The 25,201-nt window shown below is 39.5% G+C and overlaps 1 protein-coding gene across 4 annotated transcripts in view; it reads right to left on the bottom strand.

Moving 5' to 3' along the window:
- Positions 1 to 25,201, bottom strand: part of FYN (FYN proto-oncogene, Src family tyrosine kinase) — a 181,574-nt gene that overhangs the window by 15,419 nt on the left and 140,954 nt on the right. For 2 of the 4 annotated variants that reach the window (XM_050949697.1, XM_050949698.1), the window contains 7 exons: positions 24,031 to 24,129; positions 22,737 to 22,840; positions 18,573 to 18,722; positions 13,875 to 14,039; positions 9,775 to 9,954; positions 7,701 to 7,777; positions 7,445 to 7,598 (listed from right to left, as the gene is read on the bottom strand). In XM_050949697.1, coding sequence (XP_050805654.1) covers positions 7,445 to 7,598; positions 7,701 to 7,777; positions 9,775 to 9,954; positions 13,875 to 14,039; positions 18,573 to 18,722; positions 22,737 to 22,840; positions 24,031 to 24,129 — 929 coding nt within the window. Of the gene's footprint in view, positions 1 to 7,444; positions 7,599 to 7,700; positions 7,778 to 9,774; positions 9,955 to 13,272; positions 13,429 to 13,874; positions 14,040 to 18,572; positions 18,723 to 22,736; positions 22,841 to 24,030; positions 24,130 to 25,201 lie in introns of all 4 variants that reach the window. The other 2 variants (XM_050949699.1, XM_050949700.1) reach the window with 2 other exon arrangements.

The following is a 25,201-nucleotide window of genomic DNA, read 5'->3' as shown; positions in this document are numbered from 1 at the left end:
GGATAGGGCTGGTAGCCAGGGCTGGTGCTGCCGCGTATGCAGCATGCGGATGCCTAGGGCACCATGAAATTTGGGGCAATTTGGTGCCGCAAATTTCCTGGTGCCCTACGCAGCTGCGTAAGATGGGTATGCCTAAGGATGGCTCTGCAGGCCTGTTACTAAACTCCCTGGATGTCTGGGCAGGATGAGGGAGAACAGGGCATATCCAAACTAGACTTCGTCAGGATCAGAAGGACAGTAAGTCCAATTTAATTCTCCTATTCCCCAAGCTGCTTTTCATGACAGGTGTACGGGGAGGAGTGAGTGGAACTCCCAGAATGTATTTTCTCATGCTAAGGAAATCCCTCAAGGCTTTGTTTTGTATTTTTAAATTTAAAACCATAAGAAAAAACAAACAAAAAAATCCAACAACTGAAACTGTGTACCCACTGTCCCAAACCTGCTGCTTTATCACTGCACCCTATGCTGAAATAAACTTGTTACTACATGTCACCAACGACAAGCACTGGGCTTGGCAGAGGACATTACCTTTCTTGAGAAAACAAGACTCTGAGGGTATATATTTAAAAAAAGCTAAAACGATAAATCATGGAAACTATTAGGTCAACTATTAGAGAATTTAGTTCAATGTTAAGTAGCACTTGGGGCTGGAAAGGGAAAGCCACAGAGATAAAAAATGCTGAAGCAAGCACGTAACAGGAAACAAGTCAGTTTCAGTAGATGACTTTGAGTGACAAATGTTGTGTGGGAGGACCTGAGCCAAAAATGTACTATTAAATCTTGTTTGCTGAGACAATATAAAATTATGAGCCTGGTAAAACATTAAAAACGAGAACAAGGTCCTTACCCCATCTCACCTGGGGAAATGGGTCATGGGAGAACTCCAAGTTCTTAACAGAGTTCTAACTGTCTCCCCTACTCTGAACCCCACAGCCTCCTGAACTGGTCACTCTCCTGTCAGTTGAGGACAATTGGATGGGGCTTCCTTTGAAACCCATCAGTGTTTTTTTTCTCAAATACTCAGGGTTTGCTGTTGAGAAAAACGAATCATTACTCCTTTACTTCCATGCTACTTCTGGCCCTGGACATGAGAGATGAAGAACAGGAACCAAATCTTGGATGTTCTGTACTGCGGTACAGTCAATTGCAAACACGGTAGTCTGGTTAGCTGGAGAACCAGGTGCCAGTTCTCTACAAAGGACTGACAGAGCACAAAGAAAACTCCCATTTCAAGAAAAATCAGACCAGATACACCAGAGTATTGAGACACAAATGTATCTGAGAGTTCACAAACAGACATACGCGAGCTACAAGAATAGCTCTAGGTGGTCTGGAAGGCCTCAGAAAAATCCTTATTGTTTCATCAGTGTTGGACTAGCATTACCACAAGTGCTGCCAATATATGCAATAGACACATGGACTGGAAAATAAATCCCATTTTACAGAGGACATTTTAAATTTGTTTCAGCTGCTCCTGTTTATAATAGGAACCACTCCTTCCCAGCAGCTTTCCCAAGCAGTCATGCCATGTGCCTGGCTAAGGCTCTACATCACTCATCTGGTTCAAAGTTCAATGGGAACAATGCCCTATGGGAAGTCTTGGGTAGGAAGTGATGCAAGGACTCTGACTCACTGGTCTGCAGGAGAGAAGGAGGCAGTAGGGAGACAATTAACTCTGAAGCTTGCCTTACAAGGCTGACACAAGCAGTGCCATTTAAGACAACTATGCAGAAAAATTAGACTGTGACCCAGAGGAAAGTGATACAATGGCAACTAGCAAAGAGGAGGCAATAGCCTTTCAAATGAATGTCATTTTAATATATAATTTCTTTCCTTTGATTATTCACTTATGTACTAGAAAAGGCAAGTTTTTTTTTTTACAACAAAGCAAGACAAGAGAAGCCAAATGTTCACTAGAAGCCATATATTCAATGGCAGTACATAGTTGCTAGTCACACTCTTTAAATCACACTGGCTGTGACCATCTGTTTCTTTCCTGATGATTGCTGAGAAATGGTGGATGCATGGACCTAACCGCTTGCTATTTACCTTTCATAAATCATGAGCAGTCAGGCCTCTCTGCTTAAATCAAAAATAAAAATAAACTTTTTGGTCAACAAATTGTTACCACCAGCTGAGAAAGATTCATCTGGACCAAGAATCCCACATGCTAAACCACTGGGGCTTAGATCGTCCCCATCTGTTTCCTTTCAAAATATTTACATGGATATAAAAGTAGCAATTTTTGGGGGCAGGGCAAAGAAATAATCCTCCCTCGCAAAAAAAACCCCAAACAAAATTGGCTCCCAGAGAAAAGTGGAGAGGAGAGTGTGACCTAAGCTACTTTATTTTAAACTTTAATCTTCAGATTTCACATTGCCCAGCACTTCCTTTCTCCAAAAGGAACTGACAATCTGACCCCCTCTCTTTTCCACTCCTGTGTGTCAAAATCACCACAGAGGCAGTAGCCGTCTAGATAAACAGAGCAGTTCCCAGATACATGCCCTTAAGAGGATTAGACTGATAGGTCATGGGAAACATGCAAAGGCAGCATAACTTCTTTGTGCTACTATGGCCCCCACTATATTAGTGCTCAAAACTGAGTTAAGAAACCATGATTAAATTAAATTTAAATCAGATTCCAGGCAAAAGTGTTAGGTTATGAAGGGATTTTTAACCTGTTTCTAAGTCCCTAGGTTCATACTGGTTACTCAAATTGTACTAGAAACCAGGGTAATTGGAACTGAGTGAACCTGAGTTTATACCAGGTATGGCCAAATGGCGGCTCGCGAGCAGCATGAGGCTCTTTGACAGGTCAACTGCGGCTCTCAGAGCTTGGAGTTTCACCCTGTGGGGGCGAGGGATTTGAACTGGTGCTTGCAGCTTCACCTCCACTGGGGGATGGGGTGGGGGTGGTGTGAAGGTTCAGGGTTTCACCCTGCAGCGGGGTGAGCCAGAGTTCACGGCGTCAGCTCTGTGGGGGCGGGGCGCTGATGCTCAGGGTTTCAGCCCTGCAGGAGGCGGCGAGCTGGCGCTGGGGGTTTCAGCCCTGCAGGTGGCGCCCAGGCTCTGGCTTCAGCTGCACATGCTCATTATAACAGGGAACTGCATTACTGTATTGCTGTGCACACCTCCAGTGCTGTGATCTCTCTGCATGCTGCACACTGCACACTACAGGCTGTTTACTGTTCGTAAGTTGCATTTGAATAGTTTTAGATTTAAGTGTTAACCCTATGTTAATTTTGTGGATAACAATGGCATCTTCAAACTGTAAGAAATGCAAGTATGAAGAAGAAAACCAAAGTTTTCAGCCAGAATGGGAAGAAGATTTTGCATTCACTAATATAAGTTGGCAAACCCTTGTGCCTTATCTGCAATGCATCGCGCTCTCTCTACAAAGCAAGCAACTTGAAATGTTACTATGAAATGACTCACAATAATTTTCACCTAAGTACCCTCCTGGATCAGAATTAAGGAAAAACAAGCTACCCAATATTAAAATTACACCTCAACAGTCAATAGACACTACTTTCTGCATTCAGTAAGGAAGCTGACACAACGACTGAAACAAGTTTCATTATAGCATGGAATATCGCTCTTGAGAAACATCTGTATTGTGATGGAGAATTTGTTAAGAAAAATATTGCAGAAGTGGTTGCAATTTTAGATCCAAGGAATACAAAACCTTAACAACTAATACAGCAAATTCCAATTTCACGCAACACTACGGAGGGGTGGATCTCCCAGATCAGTGCAGATGTTGCAAGCTATATGCAAAACGATGTAAAGAATTCTCTAGCATTCAGCCTAGTTGTCGATGAATCCACAGATATTCAAGATAAATCAAACTAGTGATATTTGTTTGCTATGTTTCACCAGATGTAATTGTGAAAGAAGAAATGTTGGACTTAGTGGCACTAAAAGAAACAACCCGCGATGTTGACAAAAAGAATGCACTTGACAAAGCATTGACAAATGCTGATGTACCACTGGATAAACTGCCCAGTGTTGCAACAAATGGAGCACCTGCAATGGTGGGGAAAAAAAGTAGGCCTTATTGGACTCCTGAAAACTGATCCCAAACTTCTGGAGTTTCTCCCTGTTCATTGCATCATCCATCATGAACATCTCACCGGCAGACACTTCAAGTACGAAAATGCTATGAAAATAGTCTTAGAAACTCAATTTCATCTGCTCAAATGGGAAGACTCATCAACAGTTCAAAAATTTCATTGAAGGGCTGCATCTTGAAGACAAACCTAACAACGTCTCTTTCTACTGTATTGTGAGGTATCAACCAGCAATGTCTTAAACAGATTTGTGGAACTGTTGGAACAGTGCTTCTCTTGAAGAAAAGGAAAAGCCCTATCCACAACTGAAAGATGAGCAATGGATGCAGGATGATGTTTTTCACTGATATTATGGACCATCCGCAAACTCTCAATTTGGCACTCCAAAGGAAGGATAAGATTATTTCTGACCTTACTCAGACAGTCTTCAGCTTCCAGAATAAGTTAAAGCTTCTGCAAAGAGACATAGCGTCATGAGGCTTCAACCACTTTCCCCATCTCAAGAGTAGGTTAAACACATTCCCTGAAATCATAGAAGATCACAAACTTGAGGAATATAGAGGTAAATTAGAAGGACTGCTTGATGATTTTCAGGCCAGGTTTGAAGACTTGCAGAAGCTGAGATCCTGCTTCGCCTTTCTTATAAACCCATTTACAGTTGATGTGATCAATGATGGCTGTCCGATTCCCAAAACCATGATTACAGAAACATCTACTGTAGAAAAGGAATTACCGGAACTCCAGGAAGACCAGGCTCTACAGACGATGCATGAATCACAGTCTACAATTGAGTTCTGGAAGCAAGTTCCAGGAACTAAGTATCCTCAACTCAAGAATATTAGTGTGTGACTCATTTCAATTTTTCTCACAAGATACTGCCATGAATCGCTGTACTCTGTGATGAAGTTCATAAAAATCGAAAAATTGTGCAGTCCTTACAAATCAACATCTGACTGAGCGTCTCCGTACCATGTTGACAACATATCAACCAGATTTCCAAAGACTTAGGACCAGGATGCAGACCCACAAGGCCTCTAGCTCTAGCAGTAATTAGCCATGATACAGTAAGTAGGATGTTAATATTTTTCAAAATGCATGTGTAAAGGTTGTGTGCATCTTGTGGCTCTCGAACTTGTGAAGATTATTGTATCTGGCTAAGAGGGTCAGTAAGTTTGGCCACCCGTTATATACAGTTGCCAAGCTCAGCCAAAATTTACATTAGAGCAGGCTATAGAAGCATTAGCAAAACTAGGAAACCCTTTATACAAGATCTATCTAGAAACCTTCAGCACAGTGCTACCTGGAGTGATCCTGGGACAGTGCAGTTCATGCATCTTCTCTTGCTCAGGGCTCTGCTTTAAGGCATGATCTATACATAGCCCTAAATGACTTAAGTATGGCATAGGAGAGGAAACTGCGGCATAGAAAGGGTAGGCAACTTGCACACAATCACACAATAAGTTTGTGCTGGACACACAGAACTCAGGTTTCCTGACTCTCACGCATGTATCCTAACCACAAGACCATTCTCTCTCCCCAACTTAAAACACTTGCCTGTCTTCACCAGTCCAAACAATCTGTACTTTCTTTGAGTCCAAACTTTTCCCATCCTAACTTTAATCACTTTTTATTATCTATAAAAAATGAAGATTATCCACAATGTAAATAAAACAAGGGCACGTGGGGCTTCCAGGGATTTCTAATATATTAAAAGAGCTAAGCTTTTCTAGGAGATATAACCCAGAAAGGAAACAGGACATTCAAGGATTTCCTATGAATTCTAAGCTCAGAAAATGTTGTCTACTAAAACAAATAGTTAGTCATGTCAAAATATACACCAGGGGCTTTCCAAAGAGAAAAAAAAGTGGCCGTGAAACAAAAAGGAGATCGTACTTTTCTCTACCGTGCATTTTTTCCCCAAGCTATTTTATGGGCTGGATCCTACTGCCTTTACTCAAGCACACCTCTCACACTTCACATATAGGATAGGCTGGAGGGAGTGGACCCTGTATACTGGACTGCGCACTTACCGCTCAAATCAGCAACTTTCTGCATCGGTACTTTTCACAGTTTCTTTAAGAGCTCAGACAGAAAAAAAGAGGCTCTCCCTGTAAGCTGATCTCTCATACCACTCTCAAATAAGTGGAAAGACACAGTAAGCAACTGTTAGCACTAGTGTGAATGTAGGCTGGTTAGGGCGCCACATTTCTGCAAACAGCTGAAAGAAATTTATAGGGATCTCAATGGCATGATGGCTTTTGCTCTCACTGAAATATGCAGCACTCTGTGAACTCTTTGGCTAATTTGGTGAACATTTCAGAGCCAGAAAGCAAAAGAAAACTCTTTGCTAAAACAGAAACAGATTCCATACTAGAACAGGGACATTTAGTTAAGATAAAAGCTCTTAATGGGTTATGAAGTATTTAAACCTCCCTACTTTTTGATGACATACAATATGGTTTAACAAAAGGCCCAAGGGTTAATGAGTTCAAATATCTGGAGTGGTATTTATTGATATATACTGGGCAAATACTGCCATTGGACAGACCAAAACTTGCAAACTTGAACACACACTGAAAAATTAGGAATGACTAGTAAAGAATTACTGAGTACAAAGTGTGTGTGTGTGTGTGTGTCATGGCTCAGCATGAACATAGGATTTTTAAAAAGGTGCCTTTAAAGGAAATGCAACAAGGGTTGCTATAAGAACTTATCATCTCAAAGGGTATTGTATATCAGTGGTTGCTCATGTCCAGCAATCTGTGTGGCAGTGGAGAATGGTTTTCATGTTAAAAAAAATCCTAAAAGTTCCCAAAGAAAATATTGTTCTTAGACACACAGCTGTATTAAAGAATGAGTACATGATTAAAGTAACTTACTCCAAAATAGACTAAAATGAAAAGTCCAGCACAGCAATATTTACCATGGTTAGCGCACACAGGAAGAAAAAACTTATTTCATTAGAATATGTATATGAACATATGCCTCATCTTACACACAAATATGTTGCTGTAGATTTTTTGTTGTTGTTGTTCTTCAGCTTTCCTTGTGAAGATGGGGGGGAGTGGGGAAGGGAGGAGTTCTCTGTCTGACAAGGCACATGGATGATGTTGTTTTCAGTTGAGGGCTGACCAGAATTAGCTAGAGAAGTCACAGTAAAGCAATTATTCATTCCTCCTCTCCTGGGCTTTATGTACTACCTCAGCAAAGCTCCCAGCCCTCTATCAGGATTAGGAATTAAAACACAGGTTAATATTTTTTTTTAATAGAAGGTCAAATCCTGAACTTGAAGCAACCTCTTGGTATTTTAGCATGTTTTTTTCTTCATCTGTTTCAAAAACCATATTCAAGGTTACATTTGCTACTGCTCCCACCTTGTCTCGCTGTGTATTCATTGTCTTCAATCAATCTTGCTAATCCAAAATCAGCAATCTTGCATATTAGGCCATTTCCCACCAGGATATTTGCAGATCGCAGGTCTCTGTGTATATAATTCATTCGCTCAATGTACGCCATCCCTCCAGCAACCTGTTAGAAGCACAGTTCTCAATAGGCGTGATTTAAAAATGAAGTCCTACACAGTTGCGGTACAAAACACATGCAGCTAATTGCTTATAAATTGAGACATACCTGTGCTGCCATGTCCACTAAATTCGGTAACTTTAAGGCTCTTCCTTCTCCATCTTTTAAGAAGTCTAGCAAACTCCCTGCAAATGCAAAAGTTAACACTGAAGAGTCACTTTAAGAAAACAAGGTTATTAATGAGGGAGGGAGGGATTCAGTTTAGTACACAGTATTTAATAGCAATATTTTTGGTTGAAATGACACCGTGTCAAGTTTCCAGAATTAAGGGAATATTTAAAAAACAGGGCAACTCCCACTTACAGATGCATATTAATTACAAATCAATTCTTGATAAGATGCTACTGCTAATTCACTACATTCTCCTATATATTTGTGAAAGATTATGTAACTAGACCAAAAAAAGGAAAAAAAACCCAACCCAGTTGTCATGGGTAGCAGGTATCAAAGGTTGGAGTAGGCTGAGCCTCCCCAAACAGCTCTGCGTGGCCCCGCCCATGCTCTACCCCCAGACTGCCTCCTGCTTCTCGCAGTGCTCTGCTGTGTCTCTTCCCCCATGGCCCAGGCCCTGGGGAAAGACTCTGGGTGGCTGAGTTGGTGCTCGCACCGCCTGCTTGACACTCCAGGGCTGGAGGCACTTGGACGCGTGTGTGTGTGTGAGAGAGAGAGTGCGTGCGAGCGAGTGCGCTGGCGGCTGAAGATGAGGTGGGGTGGTGGACTCAAATGGGGGAATCTCTGTATGTATCCAGTGATTAGGGGCTGAATACCCCAGGGGGACACTTTGAAAGGATCCTGCGCAGGGGCACATTTATTTCAACTGGCAGGGCCGGTACAGCCCAGAGGAGACTGCTTGTGTAGCTAACAGGCTGGTTGTGTTAGGGAGCTGACATCCAGCTGGCACAGGCAAGACTCCCTTGCACTGGCGGGATGTGGCAACAAGGTGACTCTCAGCCTTGGGTTCCCCAAGAAGCATACCAGGGAGTTCCCCTTTGCTTTCAGCAGAGTAGGGAGAACCATGCCTCCCCTGCTCTCTCACTTTAACCCTGAATAGGGATGGGAAACCATCTTTGTTTAAAAGCATTTAAGTAAAGAAATTGATTTAATAAATATAGGGAGAGGACAGAAGATTAGGAGTTTCCCCTGGTTAAATCTTCAACCAAAGCCCTGAACCAAAGGTCCAAAATGGTACAGTCAAAACTGATGGAAAGTCTGAGCCAAAACAGGCTTCATCTTTCAGAAACATTTCTAGATCAGAGAGAGTTTTCAAGAAAAGCACGTGCTTGGCACTGAGCCTTTAATCATAATATGCAAGTTAGAAAATGCTTGGATGCCTCTGAGGAAAGAGAGGGAGGGACACCTGCCAGGAAAATAAAAATCAACTCCAAATAGATTAAAAGAAACCACTAAAAACTGTAAAAAGTATCCTCCATTGTACAATGAAATTCCCTTTAGAACTTGTTCCTTTATTTGGTTCATTTACTTTTCCAAAACAAACGCATCTTTTGGTCTTCCCCTCAGCACTGGTGCAACATTTGACTGACAAGCTACCTAAAAGTTTTCCTTAGTTCATTTTACTAGATTGTTACCAAAGTTAAGTAGTTAAAAGTACATGTACATATAATTTACAATGATATATGGCGCAGCCTGAAAATTAAGCTGTCTTCTGAGGGCAGTGTGTGTTCTACAAGGCTCAGCACTGCCACAGGATAAAAAAAAACAAAACCTCAGACTGACAACATGAACACCGACAAGAGATTCAATATGAACACTCTGGTGCCAGGTAGAGTTAGGGTTTCCTGAAGCAATATAAAATATAGTTCAACGGTAGAACTTTTGAAACTCCTGTTATCAAGGAGGAAAAGATGCCATTTTAACTGGAACACTTATGCTGTACCTGCCTGTTTAATTTTTTTTCAAACTGTGTGTGACTTGTACAGAAACCATATAAACATTTGCAATTCTTGGGGCCCAGTTCAGACCTGGGGTAATAATCTGTGCCTACTTATGCCCAGGACTGAATTTGGAGCAACATTCTTTACACTGTGCATGCACACCCACGGGTGCTTGAACATACAAAAATACTTGTTACAGATAAGGACCAAGGTCAGAAACACCATTTCACCTTTATTCATGTACTCGGTGACAATATAGATCGGCTCTTCAGACACCACAGCATAAAGCTGGACTAGCTTGTCATGCTTTAGCTTCTTCATGATTTGAGCTTCCTCTAGGAAGGATTCTGGGGACATTGTGCCAGGCTTCAGAGTCTTTATTGCCACTTTAGTATTTCCGTTCCATGTACCTACAACCAATCCATAGATATTGTTAAGTTAAACATCCTTCTGTCTGGAAAAGAAAACTAACACCTAATTTAAGTGCAGAGTAATTTACAAGGACACCAATATTATTTTTATTTTTAAAACTGCTTTACTCTTTTTTGCTCTTTGTTGTTTACATTTCTTCCCATCAATTTAGGCCTTTTTCATTATGGCAAAGTATTATTTTTCATTATCAATACAGGGACTGATCTCTCCATCCTTACTCAGGCTCTGACATCAGTGTAAGTTTTGCCTGAGTAAGGAATTCAGGATTGAGCTCCTGATGTTGAAATTAACACATTTTTCTGCTCATATATGATAGCGTCAGTGATGTCAGTACAGCTTTAGGAATAGGGCTGGCTAGTTCATTACTGCTACATACACTGTCAGAAATAGATACTGACAGAAACTGGTCTGTTACACAGAATCCTTGTAATTACAGGAGTCAGCAAGGAAGGAAATAAAGGCAAATGCTTAATTTTTTTTAAAACTCAGAAATTAGTGGTGCAGGCTCTCCAGACTCATTCTGCACTTAACACTGACTGTGAAACTGGCACCATGAGGTTCCATGATCATTGTATCTCAATAATTTAACATAAAATTTGATCCCTTTATAGAGTTGTTTTTGTGCCTTACTGAACACCACCAAATGACTTAGGCAGACAATAATACTGGGTGAAATTCACTCTGTGTGTGTGGGCAGCAAAGGACTTACATGCTATTTAAGTTCCACTTAAGCCCTCAAAATAGGGCATAAGTAGGACTGATGTGGTGCTGGTACTTTGTGGGTAAAATTCACCCCTAACAATCAGTAAGTAGCAGTGATCAGTCCAAGTGAGTAGTATGAACAACACAAAGGCGAAAATGTTTGCACATAGTGTTTGCACAATTATGACTAAATTAGTAAAAATCAAAGCCTGCTTATGTTCAATTTGAAAAAAAAAAAGTGTGTGTGGGAAGACTGCTGAGTTTTTTAAATAAATTGTTCTGACTACTTGAGCAAACTCTTCTTATTAGTAATTCTGGCTTAGCAGAGTAGCACATCTCAGTTACACCTTAGCTGCACTTGTAATGCACCCCAGATAAGGTAGCGAAATGCAAGCTGGAAAGAACACTTCTTGACTTTTAGATTTCAGGGAGAATGTTGCAGAGTTGGCAGAAAACTTTACCATCTGTAAAATGGAGTGCATTTTATATGGAGTCATTGAGAAACAGACAGAACCACATAGTGCCATTTACAGAGTCACTTCGTAGAATAACAGCACATTTTAAAACACCATGGACATGTACACTAAGGATGGAACCCTGGCTCCAGGAAAGTCAATGGAAGTTTTGCCATTGATATCAGTGAAGCCAGGATTTTATTCCAACTTCATGCAAAATTAATTGCATGTTATCTATTTACTCTTAACTTATTAAACTACCCCAAGACTCATCCTATCAACCTTTAGGATGTGCATGGTGTGAGCCCATTGTAAAAACACTATCTTCTGTAAATTTCTCCATTAAAAAAAAATCAAAATAAAAAGGTTGTTTAAAAATCCCTAAAACCTTACTAAAATTTTCATTGAAATACTTCTCAATTTTTTTTTTTAAACTATGATTTGGTATTTTTATCTGCTATTGAGATCACCACTAGCAGTAACTTCCATTACTGGAGATCTGCTTATGTATAGTATTTTGTCTATAGCTGGCTGGCTACTATTAAAATACATTATTAATAGCAAAACTTGAGTCATTTGTTTTAGTATTTAACCAGCTCTAATTTTATGCTGCTTCAGGGTCTATCATAGATTATTACCACATATTACTTCCTTGTTATTATAGACATATTTTTTCTTAATTGTGCTTGCATTTCTTTCTGTCTGCTAGCTCCACTGTTCAAAACTATGATTGCAGTATATTTAAGTATTAGTATTTGGGACACTTTTTATTATATTTGCTGCTGGGGTGACCAGACAGCAAATGTGAAAAATCAGGACACGGTATGGGGGGTAATAGGAGCCTATACAAGAAAGACCCAAAAATTGTGACTGTCCCTATAAAATCAGGACATCTGGTCACCCTATTTGCTGCTGAAGTTAATTCTAACTATTTAAATCTATGACATACAGAGCCATACACTGAGAAGTAGCACAAGCTTGCAGGAAAGTTTCCCCTTACAAATTTTCTTATTTATTTTCAGTCATATACTGATGTAAGTTTCTATAGACATTCATGTAAAATACAGATGGTTTCCTTTGTATCATATGTTGTTAGTAATTTTGTTACTCAATGCATTTAAGCAAAGGATCAGATTCACTGGTCCACTCTGGCTGTTTTGCACCATTCCTACAATGCAAAGCAGCTGCGAAGTCCCAGTTTAACCAACTAGTTGAGCTGGATTTACAGCTGCTTTGCGTCACTGCAGCAGCACAAAACAGCTAGCCCACACTGGTCGTACTGGCCCATGATTCTTAGATAATATCACTGTTAATGATAATGTCGTCTTAACATACTGGACATCTTTTTTTATTGATTTTTATAGAGTTGTGTAGAGTATAATTTAGTGCAAAAACTAACTCGTTACTTATAAAATAGCTGCAGTGCTGTATTTTGGTGCTGCTAAGATTTAAAAGTGTACAAATATTTTTTTTAATTATTATTTTATAATCAATAAAAATTGAAGACCAGGTAGAAGGGATTAACTGGGCAAGTGGCAGGAGCATGGCCACTGAATTTACAACTTGCAAAACTCCCTTGGTTTCAAAACAGCTGTGCAGGTCATGACTTTGTCCTCCCAATCCCCAGATTTCTTTACTCAGGGGTTATGAACTGCAAACTAAACTAGTGAAGTCAATGACTGGGAAAGCTAACCTGGCAAAGTCAGCTATCCCCGTATTCACTCTTATTTTTAAAACGGGGAAAGTGGCTGTTTTAGGGCCTGATCCTGTAAACACTTTCCCTATGTGAGGAACTTTACACGTGTGTGTTTTCAGGGTAAGCGGCTTAATTAACAGTTGTGCTTTACACATTCAGTATTATTTCTATTTCATTATCTTATTTAGTCATATGAGTAAATTTAAAGCAATTAATAAAATTTAAAGTAATAAATCCCTCATACCAGTGAATGTGAAGGGAAAAAAGTGAACACAATGTTTGCCATAGGGTGATCATAACAATCAGTCTGATCACATCAACAGACATAGGGTAATACTTCAAACAATTGATTGTTTTGCTTAAAAATCTCTATTCAAAAGGTTTATTTCTTTTAAGATGGCCTTAAAAGATCTATCCAAAACAAAACATATTCTCTGCCTTACCACGCCACACTTCAGCGAAACACCCCTGACCAAGCTTCTGTTCCAGAAATAATGAATCACGTGCAACTTCCCATGCATCTTTAGCCAATCCGACGGTTTGTGGAGTATGATTCGAAGCAATCACAGTTAAGTTAAAACACAAACCATCAGCTTTCTCTATAGGAAAGGAAATTAATAAAAATACTTATAATCCAAAATTATGCATGCATTGAGAAAGATGGAAGGTGATTTGTCCTTCAGTGCCATGTTAAGTTTTTGCAAACACTCATATTTGAAACCGAAGGTAAGGAGTTTATGCCAACTTGCTAAAAGACCGTTTTTATAATTAAGATTAGAATGTGAGCTTTGATGTATTATTAAGTCTAGAGTAATTTGTCAAAACTGAAACCCTGCAAAGGAACATATGATATCAGTTTTCTTTTGCCATAAATTACTTCAGATGTTTGAAACTAAAAAAGTTCAAAGTCAAAGACATGTCTAAGACATTTTTCCAAATGAAAAATTTTTGTTTTGGTTTGGCCACTTAAAGTTTTGACTTCCACCTTCCACCTTGTAATTCCCAAACAGGAAGATTATTTTAGAATAATAGTTTCACTCCGTACCCATCCATACTTCCCCAAACTGCCCATTTCCCAGTCTCTTGATCAACTGTAGGGATTCTCGTGGAATTTCCCAGACATCTTTGGTTTTGACAGATAGATCAGTAAGCCTTGGCATTCCTTTATGACAGGGGACTACTAAGCGGCAGCAAAGACCCGCAGCTCTCTCTGATGGAGCAGAAATGCAGCAAACAGCAAAGAGGAAAGAAAAAAGTTTGACACATGAAACAAAAATAATAAGCATAAAAACAATGCTACTCACAACAGCTGTTAGTAGCATAACAAAGCATCTCTGAAGATTAGAAATTGAACACTGGAACATATTCACTTGAGACAGAACAGGAAATATTTTAGTACCTGTTTCTACACTCTTGAACTGAAGCTGATTGCCAATTGTTTTCTTACTTGAGGTAATGGCCTGGTATACTAACTCAGGATTTGTTCCCAATACCGCATGTTCATAATTAATTGGTGCAGTATAGATTAATATATTTATTTAAAAATACCTAATGGTAACCCATAAACTGGTTTATTTATACACTTCACGTGACATTGAATTACAAAAAAATTAGTAAAGATTGTTTCTGTTTTTCTGAAAACCAATGAATGAAAAAATTGGCAGGCACTTTATGGCACTGTAGGTTTTTGTATTGCATTCAGCTCTGTGTGATGGCCATCATATTGGCATACACACCAGGGACTGAACTGTGAACCTCTAAAACCTACAAGAATGAGCTAACAGACGTATTGGAGCATAAGCTTTCGTGGATGAATACCCACTTCGTATTCACCCCGAAAGCTCATGCTCCAATACTTCTGTTAGTCTATAAGGTGCCATAGGACTCTTTGTTGCTTTTTACAGATCCAGACTAACACAGCTACCTCTCTGATACTTAAGCATGAGCTGTTATAGCTTCAACTAAAGCTCTGTAGACAGAGGCTGTAACAACCCATGTGCTCTGTAGAGAGGAGGACCTGTAACACCCACCTACTGGTAGGTTACATCTGCTCCTTTTTGGAGAGATTAACACTACTCTTCACTGTAACCTCACTGAAAACTGACTAGCAGCAGACAGGATTGGACCTGAATGACTCCAATTCATACAATTGTAGGCTCCCTCTTCTATTATTAATAATCATTCTGATTTATATATTGCTGTAAAGGCACACTGCACTTCCCAAAACAGATTGGACCAGAAGGATCCCTGCCCAGATTACATTTATACTTTAACACAGAGACAACAGAACAGGGCAAGGTTGCAGATCACTATTAAACTTAAATTTTCATTCACTTTTGCAACATTCCCTTCTAGGCAGATGAGAAGTTTGTGCATCAGAATGAAATGGGAGGGGGAGAGGCAAAACAAAGCTCTGCCTTCTCAGCTGAAACATCATGGGATAACAGGAGCTCTCTTTAGGTAGCTGAAGTGGTTTTGCAGAAAACGAAAGGAGAAAGTTTGTACCTCTTTTAGCAAACCATCAAAGACTGCAAATCAGGGAACCTGAGCCAGCAAGTCAGCCTGTTCATTTGGAAGCACCTCTACTGGGAAGGTTAGAATAATGGCTACTCAATGAGTGTTTCTTTAGATGTTTGGAAGCCTCTGCATGAGCTTGGGTGGCTGCAACAGGGAATTTAGGGATCTCATGGTCTTCTGCTCTCCTTTAATAGAGAGGAACCTGTCAGTGCTGGCATCAAAGACATTTGCTGCTCCAAGGAAACGGACACTGGATCCCTAAGAATAGACCAGACCCACTTTTTTATGAATAGCCTGTCACTCCAAATGTTATGGCATGGGTGACTGGAATTCAAGTGCCCTGTTAGTGGAAAGTCCGGCTGACTTCAGGCCATCCTGAGTAAGAGCTAGTATTATCTTAGTACCTTTGATCCCTTAGGTTTATCCATGAAACTCAAGATATTGTACTAGAGATGAGAAGAAATGCCTTGGACCTAAGTGTCCAAGTATTTATCGTTGTTTAGTGTAAAATCACCTTGAGTATAAGTTATAACCAATCTCTCATGTAGGCCCATCAGGAAGAAGGAAGAAGAGAAAGCAGGGCAGGGCAGGGCAGGGCAGGGCAGGAATATGGCACACAGAAAACAGAGCATGGATATAACAAATAGAAAAAAAAACCCGTGAAAGCTTTTCTTAAAAGATGCACTGTTCAAAAATCTTTCATAAAATACATTTGAGTCACTTATTATGAAAAGCTAAGACAAGAATTTTCTTAAAAATACATGCTTCCATTTTAAAATATGCCTATTGAAAGGTATGTTGTCCTTTTACATAAATATTACTCAGCGTGTTCAGAGCTTAGGCCTTTAAGTTGTAAGTATTGTATATACAATTTGAAGCTAAACATGGAAGATGAAACAATGCATCTTGCACTGCTGGGTAGAGGAAAAAGGTACAATTTCATTAATTATTATGAAACGAAAAGATGTTGAAGGACAGGTGAAATATAACCTCCCTCCCAAAAGAAGTACTGCAGGAGTCATCATCTTCACATTTTTTTTTGAATCAGCCATTAGTATTTTATATAAATAAAATATGGAGTGTGCTGTATATGTAACACTCAGTGGAAAAATATAGGCAATATAGTATATATAAATGTATATGGAAGTATAAGTACACATTTCAGGTAAATTATTTCTCTCTCTGTCTTTAATGACAATTTCAGGCAGTCGAAAATTAGCATGGAGCACTCCTTGCTCCACTAGTAATACTTTGCTGTAACATGTTATATGTCAGCACTTGCTAATGCAGAGTAAATTCAGGCACTAAAATGTGAGAATTAAATTCAGCAGCTCTGTTGGCTTACAAATGTAACTTTGGAAAAAACCTTTACCACAATAAAATATTACCTTTAATAAGGTCTGCATCAATCCCATGTAACATTTTTGGCCAAATCAACTCAAAGTACTTTAAACTGGTTTCTTCAGTTGCTTGTTAGTAATAGTGACCAATCGGTACAAATTAATGTTGTCAATGTCAAAAGGTTGTGCAGGGTGTGGAATGATTATATGCTTTTTAATTAAAGTGCACAGTGCTGAAACAAGCCAATTAAGAGTAATTTAGAGAAGTATGCAGCTCACTTTTGTGTCTTGTGCCAGCTAGGGGGTGCCTTTCACAATTATTGCCCATCCCCCCATGCATTAGGGTCACATTTAAATATTGGTGATCACAAATCTTAGGGGAAACAGATTCTTTCTGTATTAAAAGCATGGCAGAGCCTGAGAGGGATAGATAATGAGATATGAGAGCCTTTCACGTTGCTGAATTCAATCCAGTCTAGGAAGGTGGTGCCAGGAAGTTGTTACTATTTAACATCTGTCAGATGGCCTGTGTAAAATACGTTTGTGGTCTCAATCTACTTTCCATTAAAAAGTGGTGACAACACAATGCACCACCACAACAATTAATTAGCAGAGGCATGTTGGTAGTTTTGCATGGAATGGGCATGGAGACTGTACTATTTTCCCACCTCAGCGTTCAGGCACAGTGGCAGGTTTGTGTGGGGAAGGCTGCACTACAGCTTATCATGTGCTACCCGGTCTGCAGCTAAACAGAGGACTTTTGCCCTAAATACACACAAGCATCTAGAGTATGATATTCAAAAGGACTCCATGTTGGTTCCACTCTGCTTCTAGGGGCCCCTCTACTCAAACCATTAGTTTGCAGGAAGATGGGGAATTAATCTACACCACACTAGCCTGCCAAGGACTAACTGTCCACCTGCACATTGCTGACATGCATTAACAGCTCTTCAGTTCCCTTTGATCTAGTCCTCTTTGAAACGGGACTAGATCAAAGTGCACTAACAAACTTGTTAATGTGCATCAGCCCTGGACAGACAGTTTGTAGCATGTGGAGTGGATTCACATCCCATTTTGTGTAGACAAGCCCTCAGCCAGTGGGAATTTTAACATTGATTTCAATAAGAGAAGAGCGAGGCCAATGCTGAGTACTTCTGAAAAAAGTGCACACTTATTAATTTTTCTACAAAAAGAAAAGTATTTACCTTTAAAAAAAAGAATTGGCATTATGTGCAGTAGCAACACCGGTTAAAGCCAATTAAAAAATAAAGCAAAAGTGATGAAATGGGAAGCAGCTAAATTACAAAGGGAGTCCGAACGTCAGATCTGAACGACCCCGTGCTCTTATGGATTCTGAATCAAAATACTGATCTGAATTTTACTGTTGACCACTAACTCAGTTATGGATATGAATTTTGTTGTTCAAGCTCTTCTGTAATCTAAACCCTGGTAACTGCAAAATTCTTCTTGTTCAGAGAACAAGATGTATCCAATGCAAATGAGTTTAAAAAATAACGACTGAAATACCATGTACCAAGTAGGAATTATTTGGATAATTGTATCACTAGGAAGTTCCCCATAGCCCTGTCCCATAGTCATGCAGTTTACAAAGTACATAGCTTAGATGAGTGCACAAATGTACATTGGGGATTTTAGAAAATAAAAACAACAGGAGAACAGATGAAATTTCACTACCTATGTACCTTATGAATGGTGTGTAAAACTGCTTATAAATAATGGGAAAGGGATAATAAAGATGCACTGCAGTGAATGAGTCACTTAATAAAAAGACTTCTTAGGACATCTTACAGAGAGAGGCGAGGTCAACAGCAAACATTTCTGTTTTGCAACAGCTGAGAGAATCAGATATTTATCTGCAAAGTTACCTGAATAATGTTGAACTAGCTGCTGAAGAGTTTCAAACTGTGCCCTAGTTGTGATATAATATCCGCCACTGTCAAGTTTACGAATCTTATAATGTTTGACATGGTCTCCTTTCATATCATCCCAATCACGAATAGACAGGGAATAGGCACCTGTTCAAAGTAAGGAGGAAAAAGAAGTACAAGCAGTTGTTTTTAGGCAATTAAAAAAAAAAGTGTCAGTCACTTATTATTAGACAAAAAAAAGACACTGCACAGAAATAGCAAATATTGTACTTTAAATAAGAACTCGTGAGCCTTACAAAATTACAGTGAGTGCCACTAATGTCTTAGGCCTAGATTCTCATTCACACAAAGGCCTCTTTACACTGGTCTCGCCGAAATGAGGGGCTTTTGTGTAAATGAGAATTTATGTCTTAACATTTACTTGTTGAGGCTGTTAAATTTACTTTCCCGATTTTAAGTGTCAGGTTACACTGCAAATACTATGGTTCAGGTAAATGGCAAAAACATAGTAAATGTCGAGATTTTCATGGCACTTGCTGGAGATAGTGCTTTTCATCCAGAAGAATCCCAAATGGCTTTTCAAACATTAACAACCAATTAACAAACTTTAAATGCAGCAATCGCTTTGTCCACTACTGCAGTGCAGCCATCTTGGAGAGAGAAAACATGGCAACATGAAGCAGGAACACAGACATGCAAGAATGATGCCCATTGAACATGTCTCTCCAAATCCACGGTAGAACTCTAAGCATTAGACAGAATGGAAAGCAGACATACAAATCTGTCCTCTCCCTTATCAGAGGTGACAACATATCCTACAGCATGAACCAGTTTTCTGATTAGAAGATTAGTGACTTCAGAACTGAAGGAGCTGAGATGATGCATCTTTATTGAAAGCTTAAAGGAGACTGTATCCACGCAAAATTGATTCAAGCTCATGAGAACCTGCACTGTCATAAACTCTATTGCTCTGGTGCCATTTTTCCTCCTCATAAATGAAGAGGCAATCAGGAATATGCTGGTGGAAGCTGCCCTTTTTTATAGTTTCAGTCTGCCCAATACATGGGATTGGTCACTACAGCCTCCAGGCTTGATGAAAAACAATACTGATTGGATGTCCATTAGAACTAATTGTACCTTTTTTGACAACCTATAGATTAACTCCTTTCAGCTGTATCACTGGCGAAACGGTGCTTAAAAGCAGCTATGCAACCAGCTTGTCTGCTAGAAAGTATCTCCCTAGGTCCAACCTGGAGACAATTGCAAGGAGTCAGATATAGAATTTAAAAATTCCTTTGGTCATACTGGATTGCAACAGACTTCCTGTGAGCTGTTCAGCACAGATTTGAGCTCCAGTGAGCAAGACCCTCATAGGGCACGTCTGCACTGCAAAGAAAAACTGGCAGTGCTGAGTCTCAGAGCCCAGATCAATTGGCTTAGGCCGAGGGGCTAAAAGTAGCAGTGTAGACATTCCTGCTCAGGCTGGAGCCTAGCCTCAGAGACTCTCACTATCACTGAGTTTTGAGAATGTCAACATTGCTATTTTTAGCTCTGCAGCCCAAGCTAATTGACTTGGGCTCTGGGACTTGGTATAGCACGCTTTTCTTTGCAGTGTAGACACACCCCGAACCTGCTGCAAGAGCTCTCAAACTCCTGTTATTCATCCTCTAGGATCAGGAAAAACACCACCTGGAAAACTGCTGATGTTTATATACATTTGATTCTGTTTTGTAAGAGAGAGAGACATACTCAGGAGGAGAGAAAGATTTTTGTTAGCATGGAGTAAAAATTGCACATTTAGGAGCTTATTTTTCGGAAGAGATTTCCCTATTGAGATAAATACATCTCTAGAAGTTGAGTTCAGAGACTCTTTTTTAAAACAGTTTGGGAGTCAGGGGAATAAACCTGCTCTCAGGCTATGCTTTGTAATGACATTTTTACCTCAGAGTCCTACTTATGCAAGCTGTCCAGGCATAGTTCTTTACCTAGATTATCTAGGCTTTTGTAAGACTTGCACCACTGGCAACATCTGTATTTTCCTCAGTCACGCTCACCATCTGATTAGTATTTTAGATTCTTTAGAAAAATGTAAACATAGTCTTAGGCTCCAGTCCTGCAATCAGATCTGCCTGTATGGGCCCTTGTGGAGCTCCACTGACCTAAGATCCAATGGAAGGACTGGAGAATCTTCATGTATTTCCTTGTTCAATATCCTACAGTGTACTTACTAACTGCGCAATAAGGGACAAATACACACATAGATGTATGAATAAATATTACATACACACAAGCATACAACATTTATGAACTTTAAAAAAAAACACATAAAACAGCATGGAGGAGGGGAGAATGACCATACAGACAAGTAGTGATGACATGTCTGGGGAGTCAGGCATTGAAAGGATGAGGTGACAGGTTTGATTTACTTATTTTAAAAGTGGGGGGAGTGGGAAGGCTTGACCAAAGAGAGTTAAACTCACAGCTGAAGTCATCAAGCTTAATACTTTTAACATGATCCTGGCTAATTCATAGATTTTAAGACCAGAGAGACCATTATGACCATTTTGTCTGACCGTATAACACAGGCCATAGATTTTTTCAGTGATTCCTACATCAAGACCATAACTTCTCGTTGAGCTAGAGTGCATGAAAGTCTTGATTTAATGACTCCAAGAGATGGAGAATCCACCACTCCATCCTCCCATATGTTTCATTCTTTGATCTGAATGGCAAGCTGGCTATATTTTCTCTTTCATCATCTTCCCTGAGACGCTCCATGGATGAGTCGGGAAACAGCAATGTTGACAATGGACGTGAAATTAAACAACACATAAAACCCCTCAATTTTCAACAGAAGCCTGCCCTGTTGCTATAGAAAGCCTCAGCAAAGTCATGCAGCAAAGAAAATGAGGTTGATGTTATAAACACATCCCTGGTGGTTTACCCCCATGTTAAGGTGTTTTTGTTTCTCCTAGAAAGCTCTAAGAGAAAAAACAGATTCAGCTAAAGGAAATAGTGTGGATGTTCTGAAAAACTATCACTCTGCAAACAAGGTCAAATTACTGTTGTTCAGAACTATATATAAATCTGCTCCTGAAGGGTAGAAGCATGCTTATAACAGTCAAGTTTTCAAACTAGCTTAGGGTGTCATGCTCTCCATATTTTAAATCAGGAGTCAGTGACATGGAACGTCTAGAAGCTATACGGCCATATGAAGACTGTGCCTTGACTCTGGTTGCTACGCTATGGGCACTTGTATCTGGCTGCTATACTATGGGCAAGCTGCAGGGTAATAGCATGAGAAGCTATCCTTTTGAAGCAATAGAATATCAACTCTGACATTGCATTCGGAATTAGAGGCTCTAAAGGAATGATTTGGCACTTGCACCTGAATTATTAAACAGGATGTATCATATAATGAGAGGTCAGATTGAAAGATATAAATGGTGCTACTCTTCTAAGTCCTGTCAACAATCTTAGCTCTACCCACTCATGGTGTCAACTCTTCACACAATGCTCCTTCTTTTCACACGCTTCTGAAATACCTGAATTTAAAATTGTTAAACAAATTCTGTGAAATTAACATTCTAAAGCAGGGGTTAGCAACCTTTCAGAAGTGCTGTGCCGAGTCTTCATTTATTCACTCTCATTTAAGGTTTGGCGTGCCAGTAATACATGTTAATGTTTTTAGAAGGTCTCTTTCTATAAGTCTAGAATATATAACTAAACTATTGTTGTATGTAAAGTAAATAAGGTTTTTAAAATGTTTAAGAAGTTTCATTTAAATTAAATTAAAATGCAGAGCCCCCCAGACCGCTGGCCAGGACCCGGGCAGTCTGAGTGCCACTGAAAATCAGCTTGTGTGCCGACTTCGGCACCCGTGCCATAGGTTGCCTACCCCTGTTCTAAAGAGATGAGGAAAAACAAAAAACAACCCCTTACTTATATCCATATGAGAAGGTGAGATTTGAACATTTTAATTGTACAGAAATAAATAATGGTTTTCACTAAATTGAGTTGTAGTGATCACTGCAGTCTGACTAGGTAATATCTTTCTATCTCAGTTTCTTTCACAAGAGAATCTTGCTGACTTGTCATAATTATGAGCTACAATTTCTGTCTTACACTTACCATTAATATTCATATAACTGGCCATCTTACCTTTGGTGGTTTCACTTTCACGGATAAGGAAGGTACCTCGTGGGTTTCCAAATGACAACAGCTGTCTCTCAGCATCTTTTCGGCCAAGTTTGCCAAAGTACCACCTTAAAAAACATAAGAGGAGGTAAGAAAAATGCTAGATAGCATGCTCAGTAGGGTCTTGCAAAACTCCAAAATAGTAGATCATTGAAGAAAATTACAGATCCCTCTATTCTGTCCGCTGTGGTCCTCATACTTTGGGCTTTACCCTGAAACACAAGTGACAGGTAGTGCCATAGAAAGTCTGAAAGAAGTAGCCTCTCTTTGGGTTTGGAAGGGTGATCCTCATTCAGCTCAAGCCTCTGGTAAGTGCTGATATACAGTGCTTGCCAGAATTTAGACCATTGCATACAGTGGATAGAATGAATAAAAAAAGGTTGAATACATTTTAAAATGTGCTGCTACTGGAAAGAGAGCTGCAGTCAGACTAACTTCTGAGTCAACAGTATATTTTACATTTTGTTTTGAACTGCAGTATAACAGTTTATTGACCCGTGGCTTCTTGATTATACACCCATTTTATCAAGGGACCATTTTTCCTCTTGCACTAGAGCTAAGAAAACTGAATAGAAGGACCAGATACAACTTGAGAGTACAATTTTTTCATGATTATGTAGGTACTTATGCTCTAAATGCCATTGTGTTAGATTAATTTCTTTGTTCTTAGCACCCAATAATTTAAATTTGTTTGAAATCGAACTCATTAAAATAAGGCAATTTTGAAATATAAATTTTGTGCTTGATGTTTCAAATACTGATTGCTCTAACGGCACAGCATGCTGATTATGAAATAAATATAGGTCTAAAATAAAGTTCATGGGCTCTTAAAGTGTCAGTTCACAGAGGCTATAGAACCAGCAAACCATGCTTTATTGCCTGCTGTTGACTCTGTGGGCCATGATGCCACATTAAAAATGATGGTTGATACAATCTTCCCTGTTTTATGTAAATTACTTGTTCCTGGGGCACTGGCACGTTAGTTTGGGCAACTCTGGTCTAAAACAAGAAACTGGTTAGAACAACAGAACAAGGTCTGCTTCATTTGCTGTGATTTCTTCCTTTTTGTTTTGACATTGAAAAATGGATCAGTTTGTGCTCCCTTTGTTACTAATTGCCTAATTATTTATCAGTGCAGCTGAAAACTGAAATAAAAATTATGTAAGTCACTTGAAAATCACTACAATCAATCAACTCAAATTCTTAAATCTCCTTCAATTACAGTGTTAATATCTCTTTTAATGAAAAGGAAACATACTCTTCTGCTTGGATGGAGTCGACTGGAGCCACATAATTACTGGGAATGTAACCAGTTTCTCCTGTTGTCAAGGAACGTGCCTCCCACCAGTCTCCTTCACTGAAGAAATAGAGGTGAGAAAGTCAGAGTGAAAAATACAGTTGCAAAGAAAATTATTTGACTGTTAAAGCATGAAGCTGTAGGTAATGCTAAGAATTAATAGCAACTCACGCTTTTATCATACAGGCATTTTGGAGCGAGAGAACGTGGTACCATTCTAAGCCAAATTAAGACACTTACTCCTATGCACCTATTTACATTTTTTTTAAATTAGTGTTCAGAAGTATAGTTTTTCAAATTCAGCACAGTAGCATAAATGGCAGTTTATTTCCACTCCACTCACCCTCAGTAAGGGCTGAGTTTGACTTGGGAGTGTGGACTAATTGTTGTGGGGCCAATTTTCAAATACAGGCTCTTCTGAGGGCCCTGAAACAAAATATCAGACCCAAACTTTTGGGAAAGTTTGAGTTGCGTCCATCTCTAACCTTAATAGGAACATCCACACCTTAAGTGGGATGCATCTGATGGATACTCAAGAATGTAACAAGGCCATTTACTTGCCTTGTTACCCAATCTGCAGCTTGGAATAGCCTCTGAAAATTGGGCTCTGTGTTGCTTCTCCGGGTCACCAACAAAAGCTATTTTAAATTATAAATGAGTTGGCTACATTTTCAAATCATTGTGCAAGCCACTTCTCCCAAACCTTTCAAAAGAAAGAAAAACAGGGCTATCTCAGTGCAGTGAGTGCCCCCTCCCACACACATACACAACTTCAGTTTATGTCAATAATAGGCAGATGTATAGAATGAAGACACGAGATGGCCCTTAGCAGAAAATCTGCTGTAATGAAATGCAATAACCTTAGAAAAAGTTTATTTCTCAGCTTTTTACAGGATGGAATGATTCGTGGTTTAGTGGTCTGAACGCAACACTGGGATCCAGATACTCCTGACTTCTAATTCCATCTCGAACAAAGGATACATCTATCCTGCGCCAGAGTGTGGAGTACAGGGGATTGAATCGCAGAGCTCACCAAAGCACTGTGCTCTAATGGTCCTGTGTGGACACTGCTCGTTCAATCTAAAAAAGGTACCTAGTTTGCATTAAAATGGCCTTCTTTCAATTAGCACTA

The sequence above is a fragment of the Gopherus flavomarginatus genome, chromosome 4 (genome assembly GCF_025201925.1).
Source record: "Gopherus flavomarginatus isolate rGopFla2 chromosome 4, rGopFla2.mat.asm, whole genome shotgun sequence".
NCBI lineage: Eukaryota > Metazoa > Chordata > Testudines > Testudinidae > Gopherus > Gopherus flavomarginatus.
This window is presented reverse-complemented; position numbering and strand designations above follow the sequence as displayed.